This window comes from Telopea speciosissima, chromosome 6 (genome assembly GCF_018873765.1).
Source record: "Telopea speciosissima isolate NSW1024214 ecotype Mountain lineage chromosome 6, Tspe_v1, whole genome shotgun sequence".
In the NCBI taxonomy this organism is placed as follows: domain Eukaryota; kingdom Viridiplantae; phylum Streptophyta; class Magnoliopsida; order Proteales; family Proteaceae; genus Telopea; species Telopea speciosissima.
In genome coordinates, this window is record NC_057921.1 from 68,530,565 (window position 1) to 68,542,282 (window position 11,718).

The following is an 11,718-nucleotide window of genomic DNA, read 5'->3' on the forward strand; positions in this document are numbered from 1 at the left end:
AGAGGAAAACTAATGAAATCAAGCTAAAGAGTAGACCTGAACAAACAAAACAACTGAAAACATAAAGCCTTTCCAGGTCTCAGAAGTTAAAGCTCTTCTTCTTTTTCTTCTCTCCGGTGAACTACCGCTTGAGATTGAGTTGCAAGTCTGAGGAAGAGGAGGAATTTGGGATTTTAGTTACAAGTAAACTTATAAATCAACATTGATCAAGGAGTCAAGGAGTGATTTGAATTTCGTTTAAAAATCAGAGGTGACTGTAATTTATCCAAAATAAAAAATAAAAAAAGAACCCTATGAGCTTTACTGCCTTACTAGTTTCAAAACCACCAGTGGCAGAAGGTTTTTAAAATCCATGGAAGGCATCCTCTCAAGAGAATCGGATCAGCCATTGTCCATTCGATTCTAGTCATTTCGGCGATTTTGGAGCGTTTGTTTTTAAAAGACTTTTGGGATCAGATCTTTAGGTTTTAGATTTTTAGAGGTTGTTTTTAACATTATTGAGATTGATTCTAGTTGAAGATACCGATTTGATTTACGATTTCAAGTTTAAATCCTTTTCTCAGACCTACGTGTCAAATAGAAGATAGTTTGGATTAACCGCATCTCAAATTTTATGTTCAAAGATTAAATCATATAGGGGGTGGTAGAGTCTACATGACTAGAAATGAGATTGATCCTTTTGGAGCCAAGAGGCTAAGTTCGTCAAATCTATCCACACAGTCAGGTGTTTGATGCTTTTTTTTTTCGTTGATAAGATGACTTGTGCAATTGCTTGTCCTTCCGCTTCATCTGCATTTTCTACATATCTATGATAATGTATTCTCCCATGCATGTCCATGAATTGGATCTACTCGATGGTCCATATACCCTCTTGATAGTTTTGGCTTTTTTGATATTTTGTTTTGTTACTTGACAAACTCTATTAGACCCCAATCTTGGCATATGAATAACATATGGCATCATTTGAATGATACACATATAGGTTGGTGATCCGGATAAGATTATATTACCATTTGTACCACTTGCTAAAAAAGATTCAAGACAATTACTGCCCGTAGCAAGAAGTCCTCTATTCCCAATTCCCCTCCCCTACTGCGTGATATGATCTTCGCAATCACCTCCTCCACCATGTGTTCTTTGTGTAATTTTTTGAAGTAAAGATTAGGCAGGTAATTTAGTAAATTAAAATCCATTTTTTTATGTAATTTTTCTAGCTTTCTAATTTTTTGGGCCGGGTTGCGGCCTTGTGGGCATGGATTTAGTAATGATCTAGATAGGTGGTAGAGCCAATAGCGTAATGACATGTGGCTATCAATACTAATATGGATTTAATAATTTTTTATTAAAAATAATAAAAATGATAAAAAAAAATTTGCCGATCACTAAAATTGGTATCAGTCTTTGGGCTGGCTTGCCTTTTTTTTTTTTGTTGGGTTGGGTACTTGGGTTTGGGTCTTGGTATACAGTGAAAGTGAGACGTTTGCCAAACGGACGGTGAATCGGCGAGTAATAGTGCAGACTTGTGAACAGTGAGGGACTCGGTTAAACCATTTTCGCCCTGAATTTTTTTTCGTTTCATGGTCCGAAGATACAATTCAACCAACAGGAGAGAGCAGGAGAAAGCGAGGACGACAAAACGCATAAACTGAAATCGAAGTTTTTTAAAACAGGTAAGCAGAGCCTCGCCATATATTCCAATCTTCTATTTGTTTCTTATATAATTTATTTTATTCGTCGCGCCATATTGTTCTCTCATTCTGAATAGATTCGTCCGATTTTGATTGTTTTTAGTATCTGGTTTGTTCCTCTTTCTATTTCTGCTTAAGTTTTACTCCGACCATGGAACCTTAACGCTCTTCCCGTTAATTTGCTTTATTGGGTTTTTTTTTTTTTTGTTGACTGAGCAGTGTTTCCTCTGTTGTTTCTATTTTCATCATTTTTCTGTTGCACCATTTTTTTTTTCAGAAAAATTTATTATTCCCTTATTCATCTTATGTTTTTTTAATTTATCCTCCTGATGAACGCAAATTCTCTGCTTGTTTCCTCTTGAGTCATTTTGGTTGATTATGTGAGCTATTTGTGTCGGGTTGTGTGCATAGTGGAAACAAAAATTTATTATCATGTTGATGTAGTTATTAGGATTGTGATGTTTTAAGATGCAATATATGTCTAAACGGTGAGAAAATCTCTTGTCCGTCTTGCACATGTGGGGATCCACTTTGTTTGCTGTTCTCATAAAACCGCGGATTACACATCAGTGGAATAATATTCTACCTATCTCTGTTTAAATCAATTTTTATTCAACCCATTAAAGGAAATCTTGATTTTTCTCTCTGGGAGCATAACTCATGTGGCCCAAATTCCATTCAAGTTCTTGTTACTCTGCAAATCCTGTTGGCCTTATGCTTATATTCTCATCCACCTCATATCCATATACCTGTATTATGCAAATGCTCCTGGCTTCTGTGTGTCCTCCACAGTTGCCGTGCAAGTTTGCAGGTGGTCTAGGTGGTGGATGACGACTAGTGGCATCTGAGGAGCCATGGTTGAAGACACTCCTACTGTAGAAACTGAGGAGCAGGTAGATCTTGATGGTGACAACTACATTGAAGAGATGATGGATGATGACATTGAAGAACCAACAGAGGAGGGCAGAGTTGAAGGAGGTGAGGATGAACATGCAGATGAGGATCAAGAGGCCTCAAAAACTGATAGTGGCATCAATCCATCTCAGGAAACGGACTCAATTCACCATGCCATTGAATCTGTTGAGGATGAAGGGAAGCCTGCTCCTCCTATTGAGGAAGAAGACAGAGAGAAACGTGCTGAGCTTCTTGCCCTTCCTCCTCATGGTTCTGAGGCCTTTATTGGTGGACTTCCTCGAGAAGTCACGGAAGATGGTTTGAGGGATCTATGTGAACCAATTGGTGAGATTGCAGAGGTGAGAATTGTAACCTTTTGCGCATTAGGCATCGACGCTCTATTTCATTTACGGGTCTTTGTAATTGTTAGTAATATAAACTTTTGTGCATTTGGCATTTAAGCTCTCCTTTCTTTATTGGTAGTGTTCAATCTTTGTAATTGTTAGTAGTAATGTTGCAGATAAGGCTGATGAAGGATAAAGATACTGGAGAAAGTAAGGGTTATGCTTTTATAACATTTAAATCAAAGGATTTGGCACAAAAAGCCATTGAAGAGCTCCATAACAAAGAATATAAGGTAATACTGATTCTTATTTGGTGCATGGAGTAGGTTACTCTGTGGTCTGTGCAGTCTTCTCTCACTTTGTGGTTTTAACTGCATGATTTGTCTTTCCTTTTGGCACTTACAGGGAAGAACATTAAGGTGTTCACTCTCTCAAGCTAAACACAGGTTGTTTATTGGCAACATCCCAAAGAGCTGGACAGAGTCTGAATTTAGAAAAGTCATTGAGGAGAATGGTCCAGGAGTTGAAAACATTGAACTATTGAAGGTGCAACTTTATCGTTCAACTGAAAACTGCTAGTAACTTGTCATGAAGAAAGAAATCCCTTATCTTCTTATCGTATGGTAATTACAGGAGCCACAAAATCCAAGCCGCAACCGTGGTTTTGCATTCATTGAGTATTACAATAATGCCTGTGCTGATTATGCCCGACAAAAAATGTCAAGCATGGATTTTAAGCTGGATGGCAACACTCCAACTGTCAGCTGGGCTGATCCTAAGAGTGCACCTGATTCTTCCGCTGCAGCCCAGGTAAATGCTAATTAAATAGCTTGAATTTTCCATCTTCTAGTCCTAGTTGTAGTGCAATACACTTCTAGAGGGCCAATACATGGCTATAACATATGAAATACTTTTTTGTTATATTTTCTTCTTAGTTTATCTTATATGGTATGTTTTCTTTTTGTATATGTTTTGGTAGAAACAAAAATAATAAGTCAAAAGTTCATTTAGACAGTCCATCCTCATAAGCTTCTCTGGATGGTCCACCTTTTTGGGCCATATGGACAGTTGGTTTTGGTCAACTGACCATGGGATAAGTTATTTGACCTTATAGAATAGTCATGTGTCAAATTTCATATTTATACTCAATCAAATGCCTACCCATGTATGTCCATGCTTCCTTGTATTTTTAAGCCATCTGCATATTTACATGCACCCTCTTGTAGTCTCTCTAGGTCTGCAAACTTTATATTGCTACTTGGCGAACTCCATTTGGGCTGAAACTTGACACATAAGCAGTGGATCTTTGGGTCTATGAGTCTACAAAGATTGAGCCCCCTTCAATCCGCAATTTGGCAGATACTTGGGCTGTCCTGAGAAGCTTATTAGGATTCGATGTCCTAGATAACTTTGCTCTAATAATAAAATATTTATAAATATTTTTGGAAAAATGGCATATGGCTGTACTTTCGTGCTTCATTGGCATCCACTGTTGCTTTTCTATTACTCCAGTAATTTCATATAGAATTTCTATCCTTTTCATGATTTTTATTTTTCCACCTATATCCACATTCTCACAAACTATTTCAATTTGTATAATACCAAGATCCAAAAAGAGGCTGACTTCCTGATGGGGTCAATAGGAAACATGTGGATTTATGTCACCTTGCTGTTTCCTAGTGTGTAGTAATAATATAATACAGATTCGGTGGGTGCCATAAGCCATGCCTTATCTTTCTCCATTTAGAAAAAATTTAAAATAATCCTTGGTGGGTGTTTTAACAACACCTTGATAATTAACAATTTCTTGCTTTTAGCTTGTTTGGCTGTATATTCCTTTAATCAACATTTAGATCCAGTTTTGACTCTGTATAAAATCAACCTGGGAACCATAAAATTGTCTGCTAATCACAATTTCTAAGCAGCTATTTTTCCCAATTATATTCCCCACCTCTTTGAATTCTGACTCTAGTTAACCCTACTGACCAATCCTGTGACCCTATTACCTATCAACTTCCAGTCCTGTTTGAATAGCCCTTGGAAGATGCACCACTAAACTTGCATATTCTTTGTCAGCAATCACTTTTACTGATTCTGCATGAGGGTGATTTAATTGGTCATATTGATAGAGGGAAAGGGAAACTTGTACTGTATTTAAATGAATGTAGGGGAAGGAGGGAAACAAAAGCCAACTGAAATTTGATTATTCTCTGAAAATTTTAACTAACTGGGCACCCCTTATAGCATCACAGTAACTGGTGCTTGGATGCCACCTAACAATTATTTCTCACTGCCAAGGATTTTTTATCCTCGTTTGTTGCTTATTTTCTCTTCCCACTCTGTTAAACATGAGATAGTAAGATATGCTAGACATAGTGTTACTTAACAAAAAGCACATGTTAGAATTTCCTATTTATAAATTTGGGTAATCTTTTGCACTACGATATCAAGTGAACCGGTTCATTTCACTATAACATTTTTACCCTTAAAAAGTCTTTTCACTGAATTGAAGTGGAAGGTAATTATTGTAAATTCACTTTAAAGTAATAACTGCAAAATGCCTTACTCTCTGGCTCTCACTCCCCCATACTCTTTCTTCCTCTGTCTGCTCCGCTTCCCGCAGCACCCCTCCCCCAGTCCCCACCTGCTGCGTTCCCTGGCCCCCGCCCCATCCCTGCCCCAAGGCCCCCAACTCCACCCTCCCGTCTGCAATGAGCCTCCATCGCCCCTCTCTGCCCAAACTTTGGTATTTTTCTTGGATTTCTTTGAGTTTCTCAACTTCGATCACAACGGTAGAGAGAAGGAATGAAAGGGGTTCTGCTGGAGGAGGTCTAGACTTGAGACACACACCTACTCGGGATCCTCATTTCAGATTTCAAATTTCAGAAATTAAAAACCCTAATTCACGGTTGCGCCTGGCTGTCACCCTCAAGTAGACAATGACTGGTTTCTGCCATCTAGGGTGCATGCGTTTTTTCTTATGTTTGTGTTGGAAAATCCCTCTCTTTTTACTGTTCCGGGAGCTGAGATGATGATCGCAGCTATCACATGTCCATCTCACAGCCTCTCCATTCCATGAGTCAAAGCACCAGCTTTAGCTCCTTTTCTTGCACCGGCAGCAAACCTGGTATTGTTCTATGGAGAGCATCTTCTTCCATGGAGCATGTGCAAGTTGTGTTGTTGATGATGGATGGCACTGGCTTTTTGTTTTCTGGGGTGACGTGTTCCTTAGGGCCTTATGGGAGGAGTAGAAAGAGATGGATAATTGCTGAAATAAATATTATATTGCAGAGAGGGGGAGATGGAGCAGAGGGCTGCGGAGGGGAGTGAGAGGGATGGGGATGGGGAGGGTGATCTGGAGCCGAAGAGTGAATGGATAGGGAGAGCTGGAGTGGGGGGGAAGGGAAGTGGAAGCAAGAAGTAAGATGAAGCACCGTTCCTGTAAATATGTGAAAATGTGAAATTACATTTTACCCATCTTCTTAACTTACTGTTTAATGCCAAACAAGGTTAAACAAAGCATAGTAAAGCATTCACTTCACTCTTCATAGTGCCATATAGAAGGACCCTATTATTTAATAAAGAATTGAAAACACTGAACACCATAATTTGCTATTCACAATGAAACTGAAATCTCGGTTTTAGTTACTGGAAAGACTTAAAACACAGAAAGAATGAATATAAAAGTATTCATAAAAAAGGGGTTAATAAAATTATGTACTCACATATGATTCGAAGTTATGATACAGAAAGAGTAAAATGTAGCTTAGTACCATTGTTTTTTTTAATAATATTTATAACAATGACTTGAATATTAGCACACTGGGTTCTTGAATCATCTTAATGACCATTTTCTTGTTTTGACTAAGTTGCTGTTGTAAATATTCCTTATATAGACCCTGTGAATAACTTTAGCAATGCTGCATTAGGTGACCAAGATGGAGATTATCTGATATTAGCATTATTATAAACTTCATATTGACGTCTGAGCTTCATTCTAGATAATGCAGAAAAAACTCATATAAACTATAAAGTTGATTTTAGACAGTCCAGAATGAGGTCGAATTTATAATTCAGAAGGGATTTTAACTTACTACTGTTTTTACAAAAGCTTCTAATACTTGCAATAGTTCATATGCAAATGGCTACTTGTTTGTACTGTGTAGTAAACAGCTTCCAATAATCCCCCCCCCCCCATAAATAAATAAATAAATAAATAATAATAATAATTTATTAAGTAATAAAAGAACACTCTACCATAGTGGAACCTGGTTTTTCCAGACTTCTGGTTCATTTCCCTCTTTTTGCCTACTATTTTCATTTAGTTTTTTTTTTAACCTTCTTTTCCTGTCGTTTTTTATGTTTTCTTTGCCTTTAAAAAAAAATAAAAATAAAAAATCTATCAGATCTCTCTCTTCCCAATTGTGAGTATAAACCCGCATTTCTGTGTGGCCCTTTTCCTTTCCTTTTCCATTTAAAACTCTCGTCTTAGTGTTTACAAAACTACGGAAATAGAAAAATAATGTTGGACATTTAAGGCTAGGATCTGCAAAACGGGTCAATGTATAAACCAAAATCATGAACTGGTCATGACAAATCAATGGTGCAGCAAAACAGGTACTTATCGAAAAACTCTTAAGAAGACTTTCTTGTCTCCTAGCAAACCCATATTTCTATGTGGAAACTTGGGGAGATGTTTTCTTGTCTCTGACTTGTGCTTTATCTGCTGCCAAATTTTAAGCAGTGATGAACTGAACAAATGTGGGCACGCACTTGTTTTGTTTTGTTTGGATCCACGTAGCCAACCCCATTAAGTTGGGATAAGGCTGAGTTTATTGTTTGTTGTTGTTGATGAACTGAACAAATGTGGTCACTTACCGTTGGAATTTCTCAGGTGAAGGCTCTTTATGTGAAAAACTTGCCCGACAATACTACGCCTGAGCAATTGAAGGAATTATTTCAACGGCATGGGGAGGTTACAAAAGTTGTTCTGCCTCCTGCTAAAGCTGGGCAGAGCAAGCGGGAGTTTGGATTTATCCATTTTGCAGAAAGGTCAAGTGCTTTGAAGGCTGTTAAAGAAACAGAAAAGTACAAAATTGCTGGTAATTTTCTTCTACATACTGCCAATTTCTGTGATACATATTAAGGGGTGGTGGGGAGGGGGGAGGAAACCTTCAAATTTTGAATAACTGTCTGTTATTTCAATAGCTTAAAGCCTTGAATGTTTGTTTCAGCTTATACTGTGCTCAAATGGGGAAAAAAAAAATCTATTTTAGTTAGATGAACAACCACTAGTTATTGATGAGAGGCACCCAAATGGTAGAGAAAAGCATACAAAATAGTATGGTCATAAAATAAGATCTTTATGCCTGCATACATTTCATCAGGAATCCTATGGGGTTGGTCAAGGATAGGAAGCACCCTTAATGATTTGCTATGAAATTACTCGACTTAGGCCTCCCATGTAATGAGATGTGCATAAAAGAAGTCAGGAACCAAACCCTTCTTAAGGGGTGTTTGAAATTCCAAGGACCCGACGATGAGGTGAGTTTATCCAGCCAATAACTGAAATTGGATGTCCTTTCTCCACAAATAATCTTATTTGTTTTCTACAAGAATGTCTTTGGAGTTTGACTTACAATTATCATAAGAGACTGCTTTTGAGTTAGGCATGAAAGGCATATATATGGCTACTAGTTGTGTGTTTTCAGTGTTACATGAATAGGATTGTTCAATTCCACTCCTGTCAAAACCATTCGTGACACCCTGATGCCAAGGATCCAATGTCTTGAGTACTGCATTTTGGGAAAATGATCTGGATTGTTGGGGGAAAAAATGGAATAGAATCATCTGATCTGTATTTGTTGTTTGGCATCAATGGGTATGTTGATGGTGTCGATTAATGTTGTGTCATGCTCTCATTGTGTGCCTGCTGTGTTTATGGCGTGTACAAGGTAGAGCATCTTTTTTTTCCCCTCCCACCCGACCTGAGTATCCTTGTTATGTGATCTAGTTTCTATGGGGTTGTATGCTAGGAATGGCTTCTCAACTTTTGCCCCCTGTTTACTGGATTTCTTGTTGACTCTTGATTGCTTTTTGTGTGATGATGGATTCGTTTGTTGATCTGCTCTATAGGCCATGTATTAGATGTTTCCCTTGCTAAGCCTCAGAATGACAAGAAATTTGATTCGACTTATTCCAATAAACCTGGAGTGTTTCCAAATCACCTTCCATATGCTGGTTATGGTTTTGTGGGAAATCCATATGGAACTCTAGGTGCAGGATATGGTGCTGTTACTGGATTTCAGCAGGTAAGTTAAATTTGACAATTACTGGTTTCCTTCAAATAATATCACCATCTCTCTGTATCTAATGGAAATTTTTCTATTTGAGCAGCCAGTCATATATGGTAGGGGCCCAATGCCAGCTGGTATGCAAATGGTGCCAATGGTTCTACCTGATGGTCAGATTGGATATGTTCTGTAAGTTGCATTCTATTTGGTTGGTTTATTTTCTTGAAATATGATGTTTTCTGTCTAAATTTATTTTGTTTCTATGTAAAAATCTCGCAGTCAGCAGCCTGGTTCACCGGCTCCATCCATGCCACCTCGGAGGAATGATCGAAGCAGTGGCTCTGGTGGACCACAAGGACGAGGAAGTGGTAGTGGTGATGGCAGCCGTAGCCGAAGGTACCGTCCTTACTAGCATCAGCTAAAAGTACGGTGACGTCCTCTAGTTAGATAACAGGCTGAGAAGTAACAAAAGGAAGATTAAGTGGTTTAACTCTATCTTAAGAAATCTGAGAGATGTTTTTGTGAAGTGTTTGATGTCCTGAAATTGTTTTTTTTAGTGGCATAGAAAGGTATATTTTTTTCCAGAGTAGTCTGCATTTCCATATCAGAGTGCCATCTGAGTTCTCGAAGTCTCTCTTCTCTCTATCAAAACTAGGTTGCAAAATTGTCCACATTAGTGTAATTTTAGGATCATTGATGACGTATTTGTGTAGGATAGATAACACAAACTCGAACTTTCTTTTATTTCTTAGTGTGTGTGTAAGAGAGAGAGAGAGATGCGAAGGTGACTCCCTGCTTTCAGAGTCCAAGTAGCCCTAAATGCAATCCTGGAGATTTTATTTTATATTAAAGGCTTTCCCGAAGTGACTACACTGTGATCAAGAGGTACGCCGATGAGGGCAATTCCTTTGTTTGAAGTTAAAAACCCATGTATAAGGAAAATTTTCTGGTGAAGTCTGTAAGAAGTAATAGTTTGTAATGGAAAATTTTCCCTTAATGCAGTTTTAGCTGACTTGCAGACTAAAACCCGTGTAAAAAGAGATTTAACAGGTAAGTGTAAAATAGGATTTTACTTTGAAAATTTCCTTTTACATGGAAACTAATGGAGCACTAGCAAATAGTAAAGGAAAAGGGTCAAGGAAAAATAAGTAAGAGTGTGTGTGTGTGTATGTTGGTTGGGGGGGGGAGGGGGGGGGGGAGATTTTCCTGTGGACCTCCATTTTCTACTGCTTCAGTTACCATCTTTATCCCCACTATGCAGTCCATAGCTCTAACAACCGGACTGGGCATCGAAGGGAAAAAGGTCCGGGTTGTTGAGTTTGACCTTATGATCGAAGTTTGGGTATTTTGACTTGCATAAATTAAAATATCTTGGATGAATTTATGCATTATATCGAATCGTAAGTACTCCTGTACTACTTTTGATTGTCATATTCCAGGAGAGATTTTGTGTGTGTGTGTGTGTGGAGAGGGTGGGGGGGCGAAGGGGAGAAAATGAGCAGCGACCGACTTATCAGGCTTGTGAAACAACTTGCCCACCAAAGAACTCCTAGGATTCAATTGATGTTGAAGATCAAACAATTTAAATGAAGTTGTAAGATTGAACCCTAAAACGTTGCATGTTCCTTAAAAGTAAAGCTTTGTTGACCATCAAACACAAAGCATAAGGCATCATGGTTGATTGTGGTAAAACATGTGGTGAGTCCTACTTAACCTACTTAGTTGGACAGAGTATATGGTAAACTTTAGGATCAAGTCACCTCCCTGAATCATTCTTTTCCGGGAAACAATTACAAAGAAAAAATTAATTGGTCCCGGAGATGTCTTTCCAAGTTGTCTAACCGAAATCCCCAAGCCCTGTTTATGCTCAAAAGCGGAACGTTGCTATACTCGATTGCATCTTCCACCATGCCCACTCCTCCATTCATCCGGCACTTCCTGTTCCCATTGTCCCTCCCAACCTTGGCCACAGCCGCCCTTTGTAATTCCTACAGGACATCTGATCTGCTTAGCAGTGTCTCTGTTCCTCTTGCTCCATCTCCTGCCCTGCTCTTGTCTGTTCCTCTTGAAATCCTGGAGTTGTTGGGCTCTGAAAGTCCCGAATCAAGAATGACGATCACAGCATGTCCTGCTCCCCCTAATTCTTCCTCTGTTTCTTGTTTGGGCCCCCGTATGGTTCTGGTTATGATGGCACTGCTTCCACCAAACCACCTGAGCTGCTAGGTTAAGAGCTTGTCTCTCGGTTTTAGTTTCAAGATGTTCCACAATTAAGGCATTGTTCTCGCTGGAGAGATTCTCCACCCATCTTCTTATCAATCCCAAACTCGTCATTCGAATTCCGAATCTCCAATTCAATAACTACAAAAAGATTACCTTTCACCTGTTCCAGATGTTTCCTACCTTCCTTCTTAAACCTATTTTCTTTCTTTCTTTCCCGGAAAACTATGTCAAACTTCATCTTCATTAACAATTCAATCTCCCTAAACATCAACGAATAAA

At 38.6% G+C, this 11,718-nt stretch overlaps 1 protein-coding gene across 2 annotated transcripts; it reads left to right on the forward strand.

Moving 5' to 3' along the window:
* Positions 1 to 1,556: 1,556 nt before the first annotated feature.
* On the forward strand, positions 1,557 to 9,912 carry LOC122664674 (heterogeneous nuclear ribonucleoprotein Q-like). 2 transcript variants are annotated; one of them, XM_043860610.1, is made up of 9 exons: positions 1,557 to 1,668; positions 2,480 to 2,941; positions 3,103 to 3,219; positions 3,332 to 3,472; positions 3,560 to 3,736; positions 7,821 to 8,028; positions 9,062 to 9,237; positions 9,323 to 9,408; positions 9,499 to 9,912. In XM_043860610.1, the coding sequence occupies exons 2-9, from the start codon at positions 2,543 to 2,545 to the stop codon at positions 9,629 to 9,631; spliced, it is 1,437 nt and encodes a 478-aa protein (XP_043716545.1). In that variant the 5' UTR covers positions 1,557 to 1,668; positions 2,480 to 2,542; the 3' UTR covers positions 9,632 to 9,912. The 2 variants fall into 2 exon arrangements, with proteins under 2 accessions (XP_043716545.1, XP_043716544.1); XM_043860609.1 differs by having other exon boundaries at positions 9,327 to 9,408.
* The last annotated feature ends 1,806 nt before the right edge of the window (positions 9,913 to 11,718 follow it).

Bases quoted from the DNA above. Each gene is read 5' to 3' on its own strand.
- LOC122664674 (XM_043860609.1), top strand. From the start codon at position 2,543: ATGGTTGAAGACACTCCTACTGTAGAAACTGAGGAGCAGGTAGATCTT. The intron at 2,942-3,102 runs GTGAGAATTGTA...GTAATGTTGCAG, and splicing joins CAATTGGTGAGATTGCAGAG to ATAAGGCTGATGAAGGATAA. The intron at 9,238-9,326 runs GTAAGTTAAATT...TTGAGCAGCCAG, and splicing joins CTGTTACTGGATTTCAGCAG to TCATATATGGTAGGGGCCCA.